Source organism: Podarcis cretensis (assembly GCF_951804945.1).
Source record: "Podarcis cretensis genome assembly, chromosome: 7".
In the NCBI taxonomy this organism is placed as follows: Eukaryota; Metazoa; Chordata; class Lepidosauria; order Squamata; family Lacertidae; genus Podarcis; species Podarcis cretensis.
The window spans coordinates 5,735,165-5,758,624 of NC_137176.1; the positions used below are offsets into that span (position 1 = coordinate 5,735,165).

The 23,460-nt window shown below is 45.9% G+C and overlaps 1 protein-coding gene across 1 annotated transcript in view; it reads right to left on the minus strand.

The window, feature by feature from the left end:
* Nucleotides 1-5,914: 5,914 nt before the first annotated feature.
* The window catches only part of LOC307220051 (protein diaphanous homolog 1-like), an 82,598-nt gene continuing 65,052 nt past the window's right edge, over nt 5,915-23,460 (minus strand). Inside the window, exons 23-27 of the mRNA XM_079983717.1 lie at nt 22,419-22,544; nt 20,760-20,923; nt 19,881-20,016; nt 13,937-14,023; nt 5,915-6,156 (exon numbers count right to left, since the gene is read on the minus strand). Of these exons, the coding sequence (XP_079839843.1) occupies nt 5,975-6,156; nt 13,937-14,023; nt 19,881-20,016; nt 20,760-20,923; nt 22,419-22,544 (695 nt within the window). The 3' untranslated portion in view covers nt 5,915-5,974. The remainder of the gene's footprint in view (nt 6,157-13,936; nt 14,024-19,880; nt 20,017-20,759; nt 20,924-22,418; nt 22,545-23,460) is intronic.

Here is a 23,460-nt window from a genome sequence, read left to right on the forward strand (position 1 = left end):
CCAAAGGTCACCGCTAGTTCTCTGACAGTGGCAGGGGCAGGTGCCCACAGGGTCCCACAGCCCAAGGCAGCTGCCTCTGGCCCCACAGCCTCCCAGGCTGGAGATCATTAGGCATCATGGGCCACAGAGGTGGATTTACACAAGTGCAACCAGTTCGGTCATACTGGGTGCAGTGCCTCGGGGTCGCGGCAACTGTTATTTGGAATGGAGTGTGAGAGGTGGGGGAGGTGGCAATTTGGCATTGTACAAGGCCCCACTGAGATGTGAGAACCCAAGGTCTGCCATGTGGGGGGGGGGGGAATCCAGACTGTGCCGTTGCACCCATGCCATGGGGTGAAGCAGTCACCTCAGGCAGTAGGCACCAGCAAGGTGCTCCCCTTGCAGCAGTCCTGCCTGCCCAACTGCCTCCACCACCGGCAGCGGAGCCAGGTGAAGTCAGTGCCTGAAATCCCTGCAGAATGTGTCCGTCCTCAGCTGGGGAATGGAAGGAGACAGAGAACCAGGGAGTCTCTTGTTTCTGCAGGATTGGGCAGCATGGGGAGGGAGATATTGGAGGGGAAACATAAGGGAAGTGTGTGTGTGAGAGAGAGAGAGAGAGAGAGAGAGAGAGAGAGAGAGAGGGAGGGAGAGAGAGAGAGAGAGAGAGAGAGAGGGAGGGAGGGAGGGAGAGGGAAATGCATGTATAACATTGGTCATTTTCTCCAGCTCCTGTGTTGGCCCCCTCCACCTCTGCCAAGAGGAATAAGCCATTCTGATTTCTGCTGGTTCTCTTCCATTCATTAAAGGACCCTTTTGTTCTGGAGTCCATTTTTTATTTATCTGAAAACAGCCGGTCTCCATGCAGAACTTTGCTCGTTCTGTGGGGAAAGTGGGTCACGCTGTGCCTATGACTCTTGGGTGCCCCCTGCTGGTGCCTTTCCACGTATGCAGAGAAGTCCCAGACCCATTGTGCTCTTGGTGAGGATGTCTGCTCCTGTCAGCCACCGCACTCTCCCTCCATCTTTTATAATCCTGCAGCGAGCAGAGGCTTCTATTGCTCGAGGACGGCAAGAAGAGATGAATAATTCAGAGACAATTCTGCAGCACCAGCCAGGATAGGGGGCTGCCTGCCATTCCCCACTAGGTTTCCACAATGAGATTCGCTCTCCTTCCCCCTCAATTCCGGCATCTGATACACAGAGCAGGTCACAGGCCTGGTTTGTGTAAAGGAACCAAAAACATCCCGCCGGAAAAGAAGAGCTGGCTCTTGGCTGGAGGCCTCCCTGTTGCTCCCTGCAAGTTCCCCCCCCCCCCCCCCCGAGGCTGAGCCATTTCCTCTGGATGCACCTGGGTTTGCTCTTGCTGACAGGAGACAAAATCTATTTTAAAATCCTGAGGAAGTCACGCTGGGAAGGAAGATGCCTGCGATTTCCTGGTCCCTTATATTTGTGTCAGAATTGAGGCCGTGGAAAACAGGCCTTGATCCTGCCTGTGAGCTGGACCAAGAGAGCCACAGGCCCCGGCAACCCAATTTTCAGGTTTTAGAAATAGCAAGAGGGAGGACATACCACCCCCCCTCTACACACACACACACACACACACGTACGTAATTATCTACTAATGAGGGAAGTGCTGTGAGAGAGACCAGTACATATATATTTATAACATAGCAACAGTTTCACATTAACGAGAGAAGTGAAACTAGGACAGATATTAATTAATTATGGAGAAACAGAGAGCTGGCTTTGGCTCGCTTAGTTCTGTTCCTCGGCTCCTGTTGGGATTAGCTGTAGAGATTCTTCCTCTGCTGCTTGATTTACAGTGTTGTTTTTAAACAGTCATTCAGAAGAAACAGGACGTCCACTCATCTCTCTCCATAACTTCCCAGTCCTCAAGAGTACACTGTACCAGCACACAAAGCCCACTGAAACGAGAGGCATTTGAGCCTCTTGGGATTATTTATTCAGGCAATACATGAGATTTCATCCAGCTCCCCATTACTTTCAATTTGCCTTCTCCCCACCAACAAAAGCTTAGCCACTCCTTGCTTTCCAATGTCTTTGTATTTGCTTGCCTGACGCATCCAGACAAGGTTCTTAGTGGGCAATTGCCCTGCTTTGGCCACTCACCTTTTCATGGGGCATCTTCATGTCATCAACCAGTCATTGCTCCCGTTTTCTTCTGTCTCAGCGGAGGCCCCCCCCCCCCGATGCTTTACTTACACAATTAGGAGAAAATGATCTAGCTTACTGGAAGGCAGTCGACTTGATGTGGCACATCTTTGGTGACTTTGAGGAGCTTAAGGCCTCTTACCCAAACATCACCATTATTTGGGCCTCGTTGATGGAAAGGTGGGTTTGGAGAGATTGCAGGTGCCCAATAGCCATAAATAGGGCTAGGAAAGCCTCGGATCGGGCGGTGGTGTGTAGAGTGGCAGCCCTGGGTGGAAGGGTCATTGACCACCCGGGCATACGTTTCAACTGCGAGGCCCTCTACCGGTTTGATGGCGTGCATCTTTTGGATGCGGGAAATGATATTTGGCTGACTAACATAGCAAAGGGGATAAGGGATTGGTTTCAGGAATGAGAGTATTGGCGGCGAGTGATTGCTCATGTGGCGGTTAGGCATTGGTAAGAAGGGGATTAGAGGATGTGGGGGGGAGGAACGCCATCACCTCCCCCCAGTGAGCGAAGGGTAGTCCGATAAAGGACTCCGGGGGGCGTGGCCCTGTCCGAAGCCTATGGAGGTGTGGGCCAAAGGCACGCCCCCCCCCCGAGCTGTGACCCGGGGGGAGCTCCTAGTTGACGTGCCTCAGCAGGAGACTCCCCCGATATAATGTTAACCCTTCCCCGTGTCTCCAGCAAACGGGCTGGAGCCGGATAGTCGATAGGACCAATGCCTAAGCCAATGCCTTTCATTCCTGAATTCAATAAAGTTGTGGCCTAATTCGCCCATTTAACCTTAAATTCTGGTGTCTGGTGTCTTTATTTATCCTTGGTGGGGGACGGGAACTCGCCACACAACAGGCTTTTTTTAAAAAAAAACTTACCAGAATAGAGGCTGGCTTTTTGATGCCAATGGCCTTGCGTGGAGGCTGCAATAAACTTGCATGCACTAGAAGTGGCAATCTTACGATAAACTGCCATCTGGAAGCATCTCAACTTTCCTTTAGAGTGGAAGGGAAGCACAATCTCTGCTTGCCTCGGAAGCCCTGGTGCTACTCTTCTGCCAGGGGCAGATGAAGGCATTGCCAGCCAACATACCACTTTTCTAGTTGGCATCATTTAATCAACCCCTTCATTCTTATTCCGTCTCCTAAATACAATGGTACCTTGGTTTCCATGGCTTGGGTGCGCTGCAGACCAGGCCCTGCGGTAAGTGCTGCCCCCCACGATGTGACGCCCGGTGTGCCCCCCAGCTATGCATCTGAACGCAACAGAATGACGTGGGGTCACATGTTTTTGCCATTTTGTCACCCCGCTCAGTGATGAAACCCAGGATGACCCACATCCACCGCACACCCCTTCCTATGCCACTGGTACAACTGTAGTGGCCAATACACTTTTCTGTCTGTACATACAATTGTGCAATACCACCTAAATGTTTTTAAAGAGCAGTGATGTCTCCATTTATTTGCCGGGGGGTGGGAGAAAAAAACACTCCAAAAACAGCCAGCCAAGGGCAAAAGCCCACCCCATCTCCAGCAAAGGTCCTATTGCACCAGGTCCTGGGTGGGAATGGGTTTTGCCACTTAGTTTGGGAGATGAACCTTTCTTTCATCCCATGCAGATCTATGGAGAAACCAGTGTCTATTGGCTTACCCAAGGGTGGGAGAGAGTACGACGATACCCCCCCCCAAAAAAAAACGAGCAACAGAGTTTTCCAAGGAGATGGCCCCACTTTAGCCCTTTACGTATTACTTTTTAAAAGGTGGTGCCTTTCTCCTATGCAGTGCAATGGAGACACTGAATTTTCCATTCAGTGCTCCTACCTTAAAACTAAACTGCTTACAGTGGTGCCTCGCAAGACGAAAAGAATCCGTTCTGCGAGTCTCTTCGTCTAGCGGTTTTTTCGTCTTGCGAAACACCACTGTTTTCCATCATATTGCTACGATGAAACTATACAAGGTTGTGGATTTGATGGAAGAGGGTCTGTATGCAGAGCTAGAATCTAGGGCGCCTGCTTAGATGAACAAATGGGCTCCCTAAGGGTGTTCGCACAAGTGCACCTCAGACACTGATGGGGAAGCCAGGGCTGCAGAGTCTGGTGGTCACACTCCTAACCAACACTGTGCCAGCAGGGATCCTGAATCAATCAGGATCTCCACTGTGTGGAGCGCTACACATGCAGGAATTGGGGTGCAGAATACTTTTCATGTGCATGGGTGATGGCTGTTTTGTTTGGAAGGCTAGCCTCCCCGTGTCTCCCTCCGGTTTTCTGAACATGTGAGGGGGTTTTTCTGAACTGACTTTCCCAAAGGAGACTTATCATTATCATGAACAGATCAATCAATCAAATTGATCAATCAAATATTGGATATTTGATATTTTGGGCTCCTGTTCTGGAAATATAATGACATATAATGGGCCCACTGTATTGCCTAATTAAATAAAAGGGACACAGGGAGCAAATAACTTTTTTATTAAAACTTTTGAGCAAAATAATTATTATATCCCCTCTCCAGAAAAAAAACACCAAATATTCTATCAATTATAATTTTTACACTTCTGAAATATAACTTAAACACTGTGAATTACTTTTTTTTTTACTTATGAAATAAAACAAAAACTACAATAAAAAGTAGGTTGGCAGTCTGCAGCAGACAAAATTACCCCTCCATGCTGGGAAGCATCCTATTGCTTTGCTTTTCCCTGAGCACCCCTAGAAAACACAGCCTTCTAAGTTCTGCCCCCTTTGGGAAAGGGTGACCAAGGCGCCAGCAAGCAAATGTGATGCTGTGATGGTATAGTACCTGCTCTACATCAAACCCCCCATTCAGGCAATTGGGGAGAGGGCTGAGTCTTGCTATGTGCCACTGCAGGCATCAAAAGAAACCCGCCAAGATGACTCAGTTCTGATCACCTGTCCCTACAGGGGGAAGATGGAAGATTTCTGTAGGACCAGGCCAGGTTAAGCCACCAGTTGGTGCCTACATGCCTAAAACACTAAAACGTCTCTACAGGCATTCTTCTCTGAGTATGAAGACAAGCAGTGTCAAACATCTGGCATAGGGTTGTGGCTGGTCAATTGGAGAGGGCAGGACAAGGTCAGAAGAACTGACTAGAGAGGAAGAGGCGGGCCTAGAGTTCTTCTGACCTTGCCCTGCCTTCTCCAACTGGCCAACCACAACCCTATGCCAGATGTTTGATGCTGCTTGTCTCAGAAAAGAAAGCCTGTGGAGACATTTTAAGCCTTTTGATACCTTTTGTACAGGGCAGCTCAAGAGAGGAGAGAAACCAGAGAACAGTGGGGTCCAACAAACGGCCCTCGAAGCCTTTTGCGTCCCTCAGCAACATTTGATGCTTAGTTGGCACTGGGAAGGCAGCACGAGGGCTGGGACATTAAACTGTGACCTTGCTTCCCATCACCCATGCTCGACAAGGAAGTGGGGCCCGCGGGTTCCATTTTGAATTACCCTTTCTACCCAATGGCATGGTCCTCCCCACCCTGCCTGCAGGTGTGGGAGCCAACACAGCAGCAACTCTCATCTTTGCTCAAAACTATGGTGCATGCTCAGCAGAAAGCTCTGTAGTTCTGATTTTGAGAAAGGCAGGTGGCAGATTCAAAATGAGATGTCCTGTACTATGGTATAAAAAGGCTTAAAAGAAGTTGTAAAACAGCCCTAGAAGGGGGCAAGGCAGAAGTGATTACATTATTTGTCTCCTCGTCTCATGCCCGTGAAAAGTAAAATCAAAGACTGCAAAGTGACTCAGTGTTTAATTCCTCTGCCATGTGTGTCTTTCTCCTGCCACAGGCTTTAGTCCTAGCCTGGGCTCTAGCTCTGGCGGCTGTTCCCCTCCGTGAAAGTTTCATCTGGAGTATCTCCATTGGGGGCTTCTGCTTCTCCGTCTTTATCCTTCTTTAGCTTCTTGTTTTGCTTGCTTGAACCCAGAGCATCTTCCTTTGTCAACTCCGAGGCTAGCAATGAAGTGACGGCACAGCCAACTTTTCTGTTTGCTGAGGTGGGTAGAGAGACGAGGGGAGGGAGAGAGACAAAGTTAAAACTCCCAAAGGAAGTCCAAAGCAGAAGAACAAGCTGCTGCACTTTGGTAGGTGTTGCTCCGAAGAAAAGGAGACATGAAGCACTGAAATTTACCACCCAACCTCTCCACATAATCCTTTCAATCAACCCCAACAGTAAGGATGTGGGCAACATAACACCAGTGCAGGCATTTCCAGAAGGGCAGCTGTTTCCACTCTGTTTCAGCAAAACCACCTTAAAAATTAACAAAGTTATTACAGCAGAAGCTGTTGGGGACTGCAGCTCACTTCATCAGACGTCTGCTATCCTCAGCTACAAGGATATTTATGTATTGGGGCACTGGGAGGTGTTGAAACAGTGAGGTCAGAGTGGAATGAAATGCAGAAAGTTCCCAGTCAGTGATAATTATTTAATTAACAGTGCTAATTCACTAAACAGTAGTTGTTGAAAGCACAGACAACTACTGTAGGCTGAAAAAAATAAGACTGTAGACCAGGGGTCCTCAAGCTACAGCCCACAGGCCACATCCAGCCTGCCAGGGTCCTCAACCCGGCCCGGCCAGGTTTGTTGGGTCAGATTTCACGTGGTTTGAGGAGACAGCAGGCCCATACTTCCCACTGAAATACTTATAAGTTTATGTTGATTAAAATCATTCATTTTAAATATTGTATTGTTTTTCCTGTTTTTTGTGCCCTACAAATAAAATATGTGCAGTGTGCATAGGAATTCGTTCATATTTTTTTCAAACTATAGTCCGGCCCCCAACAGTGTCTGAGGGACAGTGAACTGGCCCCCTGTTTAAAAAGTTTGAGGACCCCTGCTGTAGATCTTCCCCAAGTAGGTTGCCTGCACTTGGATATAAAGGTTTATCACGACTCGACTGCTTCCATTGGTAGAAACAGCACGGCTGCAGGTGCCTGTTCTGCATCTGAATGAACTTGATTGTTTAGTGTGGCAGCACCTGCACTTGGGAACTCCCTGCCTAGGGAGATCAAGCAGGCGTCTCCACTGTACTCTTTCCAGCGCCAGCTGAAAACATTCTTGTACCTCAAAAGTATAAAACTATGTCTATTCAAGCACTTTGATGTTTTGGAATTATTGGCCTGGAAAATGAGTAAGAACTGACCCAATCTTCACAAAAACCAAGACTTCTGGCTTTGTGGACTGGAGAAAGGGCTGTAGTGAATGACACCATTTTGTCCTATTTTATTTACAAGGGCTTACATAGCTGAAAAAGGGATACAGCAAACTGATTCTGCAAAAGTGGTTCTCAGAGAAAAACAGCTCAAGAGTGTTTTCTGAGATGAAGCCTTTCTGCTAATGACTGTCTTCTGAAGAGACAAAACACTTGTGTATACACACAGTTCTGTGCAACCCAAACCACCTGGTAGGACTGTCTCCTAGAACATGCTACTTCTAGGAAGGAGCACAATACCTGTTTCAGAAGAGACACTCCTGAGACACATGTTTTGGCACAGACTGTGTAGAGAAGCGGGTGTCTTCCAAGCTATAAATATGGATAGCTTCTAGCTCATATCATCACATTTCAACTGCCTGATAATGTCAGTACACTCTCGCCCTGTAGGTTATTGCCTCTTGTCTGGATTTTTGGTATCTGTTGCCATGCAGGCTGACCCCTAAGAGGCTTTGGTCAACGAAATCAAACCCTCTTCCCTCTGCTCCACCTGCAGTTCCTGACAAGGACAATTAACAGAGAATGTCCCATGCCTGAACCTATTACAGTCACAAAAAAGCAATACTGCCTTCCTGCTGCAAGGAAAGGTATGGGCACCCCAGGTTTTGGCTATGATACCAAAGCAGCTGTTAAGCTGTGAAGATACCTCTTGAAACTGGAGATCATACAGATCACAAACCCTAAGCATCATGAGGGACAGTGACTAGAGGTTCAGTCATAGAGAAGGTTAAGGAGGATCTGGGAAGCTGGAGGGGTCACTTTTGGCCTGCCAAGACAGGCAAACAAACATTCAACACAGAGATCATAACTTGTGCAACATGCACACACTTTTACATTATGGCACTGTACCACATGAGTGTGCCCATAAACCTGATCACAAACACAAACAGAAGTCTAGAGAAAACTCCAGGGTTTGGGAAGAAGAATGCAGAAGCAAAGACAACCATGGGAGAACCAAGTGGCAGCCCTGGTTGCTGACCTGAGATGCTGCAGTTCCAGGGAGAGTTCAGTTCACCAGACACGGAAAGAAAGGGCACACTTCTGGTGTCACATCTAGAGCAAACACCTGAACATCATGCAAAGGGAACATGCAACTGGCAGAAGAATGACAATTCTAAAGGCAAAGAAAATGCTCCTTGTCATCTGCTTGTGCCTGCCTACCAAGTTGTACTAGGACTATCCTTGAAGGGCAAACCCCGAGAAATGCTTCCTATAGCCGTAGAGCTTGTAGAGCTCAGGGTTGTAAATATATGAAGCAATAAAGACAAAAAGGAATACGTAGAGGTGTCAGCCAGTTGCATTGCCTGGATGATGGATCACTGCAGTACTGGAGTTGGGAACACTGCACATGCCGACAAGGAGGGAGGAGGGTGAGGAGAAAGACAGCAAGGAAACAGCCTCGGAAGGAGCCAGGAGAACCAGGAAGGTTGTCCTGGGCAGGGCAGGCCCATGCTCCAAGACAGAAGTGAGGAAGGATCCACACTTCAAAGGAACCAACTATAGTGAGTCACATGTACTCAAGGTGACTCATTCGGAAGCCCAAAGACAATCAGTTCTGGGCAGACTGCTGAACCCAGCATGGGAGGCTGCCTGAACGCCAATCTCCTCTTCCAAACTTCCTGCCTGCAGCACACGAGGACATCACACACAAATGGAGGGGAGTGGGAGGAAAGAACATCCACATGCCCATGGGTTACCCGCTCAGGTGTGTGTTCCTCCACCTCACAAAGGGACAGGACAGAGTTTGCTGCGAGGAAATAAACAAAGCGCCCATCAGGTTACCTGTTCAGGATGCTCCAAAGCTCTGACTGCCTTCCCCACAAATGAACAGAGGCAACAGGAAACCCCTCTGCACAATTCCAGTCTACCCGGGCTCTGTATCTATTTACAGGGGGCTCATGACCCATAAGATACTGCAAGAGACAGGGTCTTGCGTACGTTTGATCTGTTCAGGCTTTCACAGCTGACTGGTCCCCAATTCTTCCATCGATATGAGGAGCAGGGGGACAGCCAGAGACCCACAATTCAAAAGCATGAGCTTGTGCCATACTGATTGCCAAAGCATGTGAACAAAGCAGGTGATAAAGTCATTTCCCCCCTGCAACGAAGTCAGCATAGAACCATTACATAGTGCTTTAGTTCTCAGAGGTTACAAATTAATACCCAAGCTGTACCACTTCAGACTGCAGGGAACAGGGGCTTAGATGAACAAATGCTCTTCTCCCTAACATGCCAGGTTTCTATGTGAAGGGATTCCTTCCTCCCCTTTGTATGGAGCACTCCATCTTGGGCGTGCTCACCTACAACCTTAAGTGCTATTACAGACCAGATTCACCACCTGTCTTAGAAATAACTAGGTCTAAAACATGCGGATGGAGCTTCTGGTGTTATGGTTTTTATTTCAGATGGAGACTAAACAAAAGGAGCTGGATCAAGGAAGTGGAATGACCTCATTATCTGAACTCCATCACCACAACAGCAGATGGTCTGCATGAGGTCAGGGCTGTGGACGTCAATGACAAGATGAGTAATCAAAATCAGAAGGGCTGTCTGAATCAGACTGAAACCATGACTGTAGGACTATCACTGAGGCAAGCTGCATGGGGACAGACACAAGGCTATTGTGCATTCCCCTCCCTGCAGACGGCAGCAACTGGCAGGCCTTTCTTAATGAACTAGCAGGAACAATATCCCTGCTGACTTATCCCACAATAACTACTTAAGCTATTCAGTGGAGCCCACAAAGGGCTATTCGCTTTTTCATTCCTTCACATCCTAGCATGAATATGCCAGTGCCACTAAATAGCGACAGCTGCTTGTCAGCGAAAGCAAAGTCAAAGATCAGAGCCAATTGTGTTGATAAGCAGTTACTCTGTGGCAGTGATAGGATGTAGCATCCCTCCCTGCCCCCAAATCTTTATGAGGAGGGGCTGTCTCAATTTCTCTTTGAGGGCACATAATGTTAGCAGTAGATGATTCCAGCGAAAGAGTAGCAAAACCCTTTGGAGAGATCAGCAGTACATCTCTGCTCTACCTTATTTAGATGGTTCCCATTAATTTCATAGCTCTGAGTATACACGAACCTGGAAATCAAGTCTCACCACTGGGCTGAAGCAGAAAAGAGAAGTAGCTTTGGAGAAATCAGAATCAGTTTGGGGTTACTCCTATACATCTTTGTCACTACAGGCCCAAGGGACCTCTGCACCTAGAAGTGCCTTTTGCCAGGTTGAAATTGGCTGAGAGGAAGAAGCAACACAGGGAAGAGGCCAGAAGAGACTGCCAGCTGGCCTGGGCCATCACCAGGCTGCAATCACCATTTATCTGCACAGACTCTTCATCCTAACTGGCATGGGTGGTTACCTTCCATCTTTCCTAGCTCCCCCTCCTGCCAGGTTGACTCTTAATCCTAATCAGTGGCAGCTGGAGAAGCCTAAGGTCCCCAAACTGTCCAGACTGGCCATCTATATCTCTGCAGTAAGGGCCCCCAGGGCTGGCAGTTAGAGGAGCCAGCGGAGCAGGGCCAATGTGTGCACAGGGGTGGAGGGCAGCATGTTCCAGTTGTCCCTCCACGGCTCACCTGGGTAAGCTGTCACACTGTCTTTTGCACTGCCATCTGTAGCATGAGAACATTTCTCCATTTTTATTATTTGTACAGACAGAAATATGTGGCACATCTGCAGAAGGGAGCAACACAGAAACTGGCTGGAATTTCAAGCAATACTCAGCAGTGAATGAACAGTGGCTCCATTCAGACATCACACCAACCCAAATTTAAGCTTTTTAAATGGCAGATTGGTATATTGTAAGAATTGAACCAGTACTGCATGGATCTTCAACCCTTGCTCTGTTCAACACATGGGCCCCTCTTAAAGGTTGGTTGCTGCTGAGAGATCATCCCCTGCCTGCTGACTTAGCTCTCTCCTTAAGACTGCTGAAAAAGTGCAGAGCAACTTGAGCCCAACCCTAACCCTAAAAAGCCCTTAAAGGTAAAGGACCCCTGACAGTTAAGTCCAGTCGCAGACGACTCTGGGGTTGCGGCGCTCATCTCGCTTTACAGGCCAAGGGAGCTGGCGTTTGTCCGAAGACAGTTTTTCCGGGTCATGTGGCCAGCATGACTAAGCTGCTTCTGGTGCAATGGAACACCGAAACCAGAGCAGTGCACAGAAATGCCATTTACCTTCCCGCCGGAGCAGTACCTATTTATCTACTTGCACTTTTTTGTTTGTGTGTGTGTTTTCAAACTGCTAGGTTGGCAGGAGCTGGGACCGAACAACAGGAGCTCACCCCGTCGCAGGGTCTCGAACTGCTGACCTTTCAATCGGCAAGCCCAAGGCTCAGTGGTTTAGACCACAGCGCCACCCGCCTTAAAACACTCTAATAAAGTGATTGTGGCAGGCTTATTGCAGCTGCTGCTATTTCAAGAAGGAGACTGCGGCTGCTTTGCTCCTCCCAAGGCTCAGCACAGGCCAGCAGCTAAACCAAGGTTTGACATGGCATGTTGTCCAAACCAGGGATCATAGTGAAGGTTCCCCAACTGCAACCACAGTTTCTAACTACAGGATAAACCTTGAATACAGATGACTACTTTGGCTTACTGTGGCATGTGAAACAGGCCAAACTCTGCCTTACCTATTCAAAAGACCAGCTCATTCAACGTTTCCCTGCCTTAGGATTCTTTTCCTTTCCTCCCTGCCATAATGCAAAGGCAGATCACTGTGAAGACTCTCTTGCTCTGCAAAGCACAATCTGCATCCAACTTGATCCCACTGGTCCAAAAGGTGACAAAAAAGCTTAAACCTTAGTACTGCAGTTTAAATCTTAGTATTTCAGCTTAATTATCTATGATGCAGCAGGTTGTAACAAAATAAGTCATTTTTGTTCCGTTATCTGCTCTGGGTTGCTTTGACTGACTTTCTGCAAGGTATCTACAACTCCTCAGGTGAGTTTGGCTGCATCAAAGTGAAACTGAGGAACGACTGATGCAGAACTATTTCTATTTAGTGCCTAACTCATAGGGTTTTGCAATATCTGCTTCTTCAGAAAATTACTATTCAAATACATAACCATTTCTAACCTCAGAACGCCATAAGAATTTGAAACTAACATGCTTTAATATATTTAACAAAATTACTTAGCACTTAAATTGATCAGTTTCTAAAGACCTGAATATTATCAAATTCTTACTTCACATTATTAAATTAAATATAACATTCAAATGATCAGTTAATGGAAAGACATATGTATATTTGTGTGTGTGTGTGTGTATCTGTACATATAAAGTATCAGCGAAAGGACACTTTATTACACACATTGATTACATTTATTTCATGTTTTTCCTGTAAATAAATTCTTCAAAATGTCTACACATACACACACAGACACAGACACAGAGAGCAAGTTATTTATCATGAAGGGAGACCTTTCATTTTACAGAAAAAGCATGAACAATCTTGTTATCTTGTATATTAATGGGGCATTAAATATAATACTGCACCAAGAGGCTTCGTCTGAATCAGCAAATTGTGGTGTTTCTTGTCAGAAATCATGTGAAAATCAGCCCTTCTGGACATGAGCTCTCCCAGAGGCTTCTTGTAGTAGTAATGAGACAGACTTAAAAGGAAAAAGTGGTGAAGTCTTCCAAACTTTCTTTTTAAATTGTCTGTACTCTGAATGTCAAACTGAACCACAAGAACCAGGGAGTGCATAATAGCTTAAATAGTGTTGGGACTATTGACTTCATCTTGTAATTACTGCATATTTTAGTCAACTTGAGCTGCTCACTGAACTTGTGATGCTAAATAAGAGCTCTTTAACACATTGCCCCATGTTACATGTCCTTTCCTCCATAGGGTCAACCAGCTAAAAGTGCTCCAGATTTTTCTCAGGGCTTATAGAATCCAGGAAGCTGCAAGGTGTACCTTTGGCTTGTAGACCATCTGGCTATTAAGAGGAAGCAACAGTCAGGCAGGGAAAAGGAGTTCAAAACAAATGAACAGTCCTGGCATGGAAACACAGCAAGCATCCTTTTGCCAAACGTTCTTTTCATAGAACATCTTACCACTTCAGGCATAAAGGCATCTATAAGCAGATTAATTACCGAATCATTGCCACAGGTATGCATTCAAGAGCTGTGAAACCCATCAAGTTTGATGGGTGAGTTAGAGAAGTCTAGTCTTTCCCCGAATCTCAAATACCCACTCTGAAGTGAAGAAGCTGGTCTCAGTTGTACCCGCTACAAAAATGCTTCATAAGGTTGTAAATAAATACAAACCAACTTCCAATACTGAACATTGGTCCAAGGTCACTCACTGAACTTCAAAGATAAGCAAAGGATTTTTTAGCTGCCAGATTGAAGACGAACACTATTTTTAAAAAATCAAATTGGCTCTTACATTGTCAGCAGAATGGCAAAGACAGGAAACTGTGAGCTGCCATTATGCCACAAACATGTGCTTGGTGAGTTAAACTCCTTCTAGGCATGGCTGAAGTTTCATCTTTCTTCCATACAATTCAGGTTTGATCAACAAGAGGATCAGAATTCTGGGCCAAACAGAACATACCTTGGCGTGGCCCTCTTTTCCTACGGAAGGCTGCTCCTGATTGTAAGGCCTCCATTAGGCTGTCCATAACTCCTGTTTCATCGCCCTCTGCAAAGTGCAAAAAGAAAAAGAAAAAAGAAAAAGTGACTCACAATGCCTTTATATTCTTACAGATGCAAAAGACGACACCATCTACCAAGCCCTCCCACAGTGTGTATCAGGTGAATACCGCTTCCCAAGACACCTGTACAAGGAGCGCATGGGAAGATCACCCACCAGGCTCCCATCAAATAGTGCATGGTGAAATATTTTCTGGCTCAGGGTGCAGGTATTGGGGAGATGATGGAATGTATATTTGAAAGCACTCCCTTGTAAACAAACAAACAAAAAGAACTTTATACATGTGGGAAATTGACATGTCAAGGAGAAAGCCACACTAAAATGCTTCTCAAAGTGATTTCTAACTGACATGGGGAGTAAGTTCTTTTTATAACATGGGGAAATATTAAACTAGGCGCTCACACTATGTAGAGCTGCAATCCCAAAAACAATTCTGCTTTACATTAGATTCAGAACCATACCTGCCGGTTTGTGTTAGTGTTAACTTTTACGTTAAAAGGTTGGGGAGGGGGGAGATGAGAAAAACCATCAAACACTCCTCCCCTGCCTTACCTCACTGCTTTAATAACCCACCTCTGATAATCAAAGTGAGAATGCAGGAAGAAAATGTCTCAAAGCAGCAAACTCTGAGAAGGTCAGGCTAGGGAAGGGACAGGTTTTCCTTTAGTCACTCACATGCTCCCCACCCCCCACCCCAGCTTCTTAACTGAATTGGCAAGCACGGCTGGTTTGGCCCTCAGCAATCATGCTTTCTATTCTACTAATAAGAGGAAATAAATTCCTTCTTTATCAGCACAAAAACTGAGATGAAACTCCCCATCGCAGTTCTCCTCGCTTCATTCCAGCTATTCCATTACAGGGCTGAGGAATGGCCCAGGCCTCCCCTGCCCCCGCAATAGCAAGGCAGGCAGGGATGGAGGAGCCTTTTCTTTGGTCACCATTTGAAAGGAAACTGACCTAATTCACACACACATTAAAACAGCACATGATTTGTGATAAAAAAAATAAAAGCAAAATGCAATAAAATAACAGATTGATCAGTCCATCCATCCCTAAAGACAGGCTTGGGAGGAATCCCTCTGAAAGGCAGCCCCCCACCCACCCTCTCACACGCATGTTGCAGTGGGGGTGGGGGGCTTCCTGGCAGGCTCCCAGCAGCTTTTAATGGGCCCAGCTACTGGGCTATTCTGCTGCCTTGATGTGATTAGCACCCCCAGGGCTTTTGTGCCATCCATTTCCCATTAATCTCCTTTTCACTCTCAGCAGCTCTCTGGCTACTAAGGAGATTAGCTGGCCTGTCTCAACTGATCGCCTTCCCCTAGCAACAGGGATGCTCCTGGTCCAAAAACCATGTGCCAAGGGAGAACCCTGCATTGTTCCTTTGGCAGAAACTGTGCGCTGCCATGATCCTCTCTTGCCAGACCAGCAGCTCAGCCCACCTCACTAAAGCAGTCCAAAGGAGGTGCAGGAAAAAGAACTAAGGGGCTGTGCCTTTGCTTGGTATCCCTTCTCACAGGAGGAAGGGAAACCAGCAACACCTTCTCCAGACATTATGAGGGGTGAGAGGAAACACGGCAGAAGCAAAAGCTCTTGCAGCCTTTAAGGTTTTGTGAATGAAAACTCATGATTTGGTGCTGTCTCTGCATTCGGGGAGCTAGTCCCTCTAATATCCTTGCCGGGATACAAAGGCCCTGCTGAGAAAAGGAGAGCCCAAAGATTACATTATCTGCAGGAGCACAAATGTTTCTAATTCATTTAATTCCACTGTTGTCATCCCCGGCTCCCATCCACAGTGAGCCTGGTGCTGAAAGCGTTAACCACTAATTCACAGGCTGCCCTGCAAATCTTGGTTTCCGTGGCAACAGCTCCTGGCTAAACATAAACCTATAAAATCACACTAGAACATCTGTTGGGTACTTTCAGTCGGTCTGAATCCATTATCCACAGCGCCACCTGCTGGCAAAAATAACCTGCTACACCTGACCTATATCTGTATATTCAACCTGCTAAGCTATAATAATAATAATTTATTATTTATACCCCACCCATCTGGCTGGGTTTCTCCAGCAACTCTGAGGTGGCTCACAACAGAATATTAAAAACACGATAAAAAAAATCAAACATTAAAAACTTATCTAAACAGGGTTGCCTTCAGATGTCTTCTAAAAGTCAGATAGTTGTTTATTTCCTTGACAGCTAAGAGGCATGCATATAAAAATACCCTCTTAAAGGAAATGTGTCCACTAGTCAGCTCTGAGATAAGCAAGAAACAGTCAAGAGAGCAAAACGTTCCATGTGGGAAATAATCACAGCAGTCCTCCAGGACCAGACCAATGACCCACTGAGTCTAACATCCTATTCCCATCTATGGAACATGGGGACGCTTGCCTAACATCAAGTCAAGATCTTGAAGGAAATCAGCAGGAAATCGGCATCTATACTGGCACCGCTTCTCTGGCAGAGGTGGGGGGCATGAAATGAGGCACCCATGAGGGTGCTGCCATAAAAGTAGATGGCTTGTATGCTTTGCTCCAGAATCAGCCCCTCCCTTCAGTGTCAGTTAAGAAGGACAGTTAAGAATGTCAGTTAAGAAGGACCAACTGTCTCTTCTTGTTCCTTGCCTCAGACTTGCCTCGTGTTGCTGTATTTTGTTTCTCTCGTTATGTTATTTTGCTACAGTTTTCTTTATTATTAAAACTTAAAAAGGACCCCTGACAGTTAAGCCCAGTTGCGAACGACTCTGGGGTTGTGGCGCTCATCTCCCTTTACTGGCCGAGGGAGCCGACGTTTGTCTGCAGACAGTTTTTCCAGGTCATGTGGCCAGCATGACTAAGCTGCTTCTGGCGAACCAGAGCAGTGCATGGAAACGCCGTTTACCTTCCCACCGGAGCGGTACCTATTTATCATCTTGCACTTTGACATGCTTTTGAACTGCTAGGTTGGCAGGAGCAGGGACCGAGCAACGGGAGCTCACCCCGTCATGGCGATTCGAACCGCCGACCTTCCGATCGGTAAGCCCTAGGCTCGGTGGTTTAGACCATAATGCCAACCACATCCCAAATATTATTAAAGCTTAGTTTACATTTAAATAAATAATAATAATCAAGTCAAGCCACTGGTCCATGCAGTTCATTCTCACTGAACCACTCCCAACCTGACTGAATTATTTTGTAAGTTCAATGGTGCCAGCTCTTGATTTCTATAGATAAGGGACCCCTTTCTCTTCTCCCCACCTCTGTGTTTCATTAAGCTTCAGGAAGAAGCAGGAAAACAGCACTGGCCTAAGGGAGATGGAGGTACCCCTTAATTCTTACTGCTGTTTCTCTGCTTGTTCCTGAAGCTTAGTGAAATATGTGGAGGGGGGAGAACAGAAAGAGATCCCTTATCTACAGAAATCAAGAGCTGGCACCATTGAACTTACAAAATAATTCAGGCAAATTGGGAGTGGTTCAGGGAGAACTATGGGGGCCCTCCATCTCCCTCACATCCTTCTTTCACTAGGCCAGGGCTGTTTTCTCTGCTTATATATTACTCACAGCACTGTTTCACCACAGTAATCCAAGACAAAATTGTGGGGGAAGGGGAAAGGAATGTGAGGAGAACCATAAGCCATGTCACTCAGCACAACTTCGAGTTGCTCAAAGGCAGGGGTAACTGGCAGGAAATTGCGGGAGACAGGAAATAAGCAGACAGGGGTAGTAATTGAGTCCATATGTTCTAACAAAGGAATGTTTTTGGTAGCTAAGAGAGGATTGTGTCTGTATGTAAGGAAACCTTATGGAAAGAGACAGATTAGCAGACGGTCACTTGGCTGGGCGATCAGAACCAGCATTTGGAAAACTTGTGCTAATATTGGAGGCATGAATCAGAACTGTAAACTGATGCAGGGCCTTCATTAAAGCCTTCTAAGCATCTAGGCAATTAGAAACTAAGATCTAGATAGGATTCTAATTAACAAATGCTATCTATTTAGATATGTGACTGCTGCATTAAAAAGGGGTAAATTAGTACTATAAAGTCACACAATTGCTGTTCAATTGCAAGACATGCAAGTCAAGCAAAGTGGGCTCAGTCCATAGTTCCAGGGTCCATTACAATAGCCTACGCTTTCAGGAGAGTAGCTGTGTTAGTTTACAGCAACAAAAACAATAAGAGGCTTGTAGCAGCTTAAAGATTAACAACTTCATTGTGGAGAAAGACAGGGGTGGAAGACCCGTGATCCTCCAGAATTGAGGCGATATACTCTGACCAATGGGCCAAGATCATCATTAATGGTAACATCCTCCAGATGTTGTTAGACCACAACTTCCATCATCTCTGACCCCTAACCATGCTGGTAGGGGCTGACAGAGCCCATCATCATATGGAGGGCACCACATTGGCTATCCCTGGTGGAAGCTGTCATAGGTTAGAGTTCATCAGACATATAAAATGTTTTCCTCAGTTGGCAAGTATATATACACACACACTTTGGTGTAGAGAGAAATAGTGGTGTTCCGTGGAGTCAAAGAGCAATAAAATGCAAACAGTCTGTATAGCACTTCATGCATCTGATAACATGGGCCCTAATCTATAAAAGCTTAAGCCATCATGAATTTGTTGTTCTTTAAGGTGCTACAAGACTCTTTCTTGTTTATAATGAACTACTGTCTTAAATAATCCTGGGCTGAAGTGGTACTGCTGTTATCTAGCCCCATTTATTTATTTATTTACAAAGTGTTCTCAAAGCTGTTTGCTGAGGAAAAACTGAGCATAGACCATCACGCAAGCTAAAACATAAACAAGAACAAATTCAAAGCCCTGGCAGTAAGGAAAGAGCTTAGCTCTCAAGGCTTGGCAGAACAAAGTTTTTACTCGTCTCTGAAAGACGACAAGTGAGGCAAAGTACTGGAAGGGATTCCACAGGATTTAAATGCCATGGAAAACCACGAAAAGGAAAGGAGCAAAATCAAACTGAGCTCTGAAAGGAAGAGGAAGAGGAAGAGGAAGAGGAAGAAAGCACCAAAAGAAATCATTTAAGCATACCATGCTGATGAACAAAGCCCAGTAAACCAAAAAAATTCCTGCACAGAAAGCACTTTTATATCGAAAGTTGCATTAAACTTGTACATAGAGAATCATAAATGTAGAGTCATTTTGCTTCATGTAGATATGATGGAAATGGACCAGAAAACTGTGGTCCATCACAGTTTCCCACCCCATTTACACCCAGCTGAAGACACGCTGAGGCTATCAAAATGTGACTCCATGCATATTACTTAATCTCATTTCACCTCCAAACTGCGTCCAGGGTAGGCCTGTGCCAAGTATGAAGAGCCTCTTCAGATTTCAAGACACAAACCTAAGAGCTGCTGCTACTGAAAACTTCTATGATTGAGATGCAAATTGGTATATAACTAGGGGTGTGCCTGTCAGTTAAAGGGGCTTAAGTTTGGCTTCCTTTTCCCCTCCACACAGCCATAATGGCTAAATAGAATCTCCATATTCAGTGGCAGTAGCCCTCTGAGTACTGGTTGCTAGGGTGCCTCCTTATCTCTTCAAGGAAACTGGAAGGCCACAGTTGCAAGCAAGATGCTGGACTCTGGGTCTGACCCAAAAGAACTTTTATGGGGTCCTTAAGGGAGAGGAGGCACTGACCCTCCTTCCTGCAATGACTCTGCCCCCTTCTAAACAGCTTTCCATCCACTGAGACAAGTATAGAATAAATCCACTGGCACTGTTAGGAAATCAGTATCACTAGGCCAGGATCTGTTACTGTATTCACTCAAGACTTCAGTGCCAAGTCCCTCTGTTTTGCATTCGGTCCCCTCTTTCCTATTCTTACCACCAAGCTGCTTTACATTACCTGCATTCATATCTATCAGTTGCTCTCTCTTCTGTTGTTTCTCCTGCCGTTCCTTCTCAGCCTTCTCTTTGGCAAGCTTAGCTTTACGCATCTTCTCTTCCGTCTCCCGCCGCTTCTGATTCTCCTTTACGGCTTGCTGAAAACCAGACACAGTTGGCTGGTAAGATGGACTACAGGGGAGTTATGGCAAGGATGTCCACCTGATGTTTCCTTCTCAATGGCATAAAAGATAGCTCAAGAAAAGAATTAGAACAATGCGAGAGAAGAATTCAACAGGTTTGTGTAACTTAGTCTACTAACAGCTTTAGCTATGTTAGTTAAATGAAACCTCCAAGTTCCTAGGAAGTAAATGCTAGTTACTAGACACAATGCAGCCATATGCCTTTCAACATCTCAGATGAAAACAGGCACATGCATGTTACTGCACCAAAACCCACACTACACTTCTGGTCTGACCAGAACTCTTTTTTAAAAAAAATGCAAAAAGAAACAACCTTTGGCAAGCTTTATCTCGCAGATTTGGCTGTATAACTGCATTGCAAAGACATTAAACAACATTTATTATCTGAATAGGCATTCACACACACACACACACACACACACACACACCCTTTTAGGTGAGGAGCTGAAGCCTCAAGAGTAGCAATTCTAGTGTACAAACACATTTCAAAAACAGCTCCACCAAAATCTCTGCAAAAGGCCTAATAAGGGCAAAATGAAAAACTCATGCAATGAGAGGGGGCTGTCTCCCACCAGGCACTGTTTCATGTGCTGCTGGAGGCACAGCGCTGGGTGGGCTTTCACAAGTCAGACACAAGCAAAGCAGTTTGCATGAGCAGAGGGTTGTATGCAGCTTAGCAGGCCAGAGGGGATGCTCACCAAAAACATGATTCTGAAGTTGTGCAAATCAGTGAAGAACTCCTCAGAAGATATTTTACTGGTGTCAAACAGGAAATACTGTCCTAATTCCATATAGAGGTTTTCCATATTTGAGTGCATCATCCGCAGCTTCTCATATTGCTCCTCAGCCTCCTTAACAAAGCTGTAAGACTTGAGTCAAAGATCACAGTTGCTGCGTGGAGGTACAATCTAAGTTTAACAAAAGAGCTCTATCTGCAGGTGACCCTCGGTGTTCTCAGCTGCTCTCCCCCTTCCATGTCATCTGCCTGTATTTCTGTTTCAAACCAACTAACTTCTCTCTCCACGCCCCCTCCAAAAAAACCCCACCTGCAATTCAGAGTTCTACACGCATCCAATGACTAGCATTGCTTTGTGGCGCAGGGTTGCCTATCATCTGCTCACTAAGAATTCTCTATTATAAGCAGTTAGTTCCACCAGTCCTGGCAGCACCCACCCATGTATTGTAGAACCCTCCCATACTCATAGCTGGAGACTCCAAAGGATAGTACAGTGGTACCTCGGATTACATACACTTCAGGTTACATATGCTTCAGGTTACAGACTCTGCTAACCCAGAAATAGTACATCAGGTTAAGAACTTTGCTTCAGGATGAGAACAGAAATCGTGCTCCGGCGGCGCAGCGGCGGCAGGAGGCCCCATTAGCTAAAGTGGTGCTTCAGGTTAAGAACAGTTTCAGGTAAAGAATGGACCTCCGGAACAAATTAAGTACTTAACCCGAGGTACCACTGTATCTTGTTAGGTGGCATACATCTGGTCCTACTGCCAACAAAATGAGCTGGACACACATAGAAAAGTATTAAGTAAGTTTGAGCTTGCTCCAATTTGAGCCATAAATAAATCTGGGACCAGACCTTGTCATTGCATGTACTAACCCTGTGGTAAATGAAGAGGTCCCTTAGGTACAGAATGCCTCCCCAACACCACCAAAACCTCTCCCCATATGAACTGACCTGGACCCTGCAATCATAATCTGAGGCCCTTCTTCGTGTGCCCCCTCAATGAGAGGCCAGAGAATGGGCTTTTCCATGGAGGTTCCCTGCTTGTGAGATGCTCTCCCCAGGGAGGCTGGCCTGGAGCCTTCATTGCATATCTGTAGGTAAAAACATTCCTCTTCTCCCAGGCCTTGGGCTTATTAAACTATCTATGGTCTTTTAAACTGGCGATTGGGGAAGCTATTAATTTAATAAACAACAACTACAGTGGTACCTCGGGTTAAGAACTTAATTCGTTCTGGAGGTCCGTTCTTAACCTGAAACTTAACCTGAAGCACCACTTTAGCTAATGGGGCCTCCCGCTGCCGCCGCGCGATTTCTGTTCTTATCCTGAAGCAAAGTTCTTAACCCGAGGTACTATTTCTGGGTTAGTGGAGTCTGTAACCTGAAGCATCTGTAACCCGAGGTACCACTGTACAGCCATGTGATCACAATTGTGCAGTCATTGTCTGTGACTTTGGAGAAGAGTGCCTTACTGGCAGCCCCCCTTGGTTGTATCTTATTAGTGCCCCCCTCAAATGAGGAAAGAATCCAAAAGGGCTGGTTCCCCAGTAGCACACATAAGAGTTCCTTATTCTACATGCTGTTCTCAGGGATTCCCAGTTCACAACGTTCTAAAGGATATCGACATTTTCTCTTTAAATTTATCCTTCTCTTCTGTAGCGCTGGGGCATTTGTCAACATCACGCCGCAAGTCTGAAATCTGCTTCTTCATGAGGTCCAGGCTTTTCCCTAAATCCGCTGCAGGAACTTTGGGGTGGAGGGAAGACAAAGCAGGAGTAGAGAAATCAGAAAACAAGGAATTTGCTCACTGTAATTTCTTGAGGGAGGTAGGAGGGCATTTTAATTTTAACTTCAGGATATTCCCACCCATCAGACCAGAAGGCAGGGCTAGCTATTAGGGACTTCTCCATGGTAGTGGTTTCCCCAACTCTCCAGACTGGGCTAGAAAAAAGTAAGAACTGTTAAAACAATAGAAACCCCAACCATTAAAAAGCACACAGGGTGATGTGCTGAACAGAATGAACAAGGAATCACACAGAGGGATAATTTCAATAACAGTACATGGGGGGAGCGACATTATCCATGATTCTCAGGGGATCCGTTTAGCATATAAAAATGCCTTCTTAAAGGAAATGTGTCCACCAGTCAGCTCTGAGATAAGCAAGAAACAGTCAAGAGAGCAAAACGTTCCATGTGGGAAATAATCACAGCCGTCCTCCAGGACCAGACCAATGACCCACTGAGTCTAACATCCTATTCCCATCTATGGAACATGGGGACGCTTGCCTAACATCAAGTCAAGATCTTGAAGGAAATCAGCAGGAAATCAGCATCTATACTGGCACCGCTTCTCTGGCAGAGGTGGGGGGCATGAAATGAGGCACCCATGAGGGTGCTGCCATAAAAGTAGATGGCTTGTATGCTTTGCTCCAGAATCAGCCCCTCCCTTCAGTGTCAGTTAAGAAGGGCCAACTGTCTCTTCCTGTTCCTTGCCTCAGACTTGCCTCGTGTTGCTGTATTTTGTTTCTCTCATTATGCTATTTTGCTACAGTTTTCTTTATTATTAAAGCTTAGCTTGTTGTTGTTGTTGTTTAGCCAATTAGTCGTGTCCGACTCTTCGTGACCCCATGTAAGCTTAGCTTACATTTAAATAAATAATAAT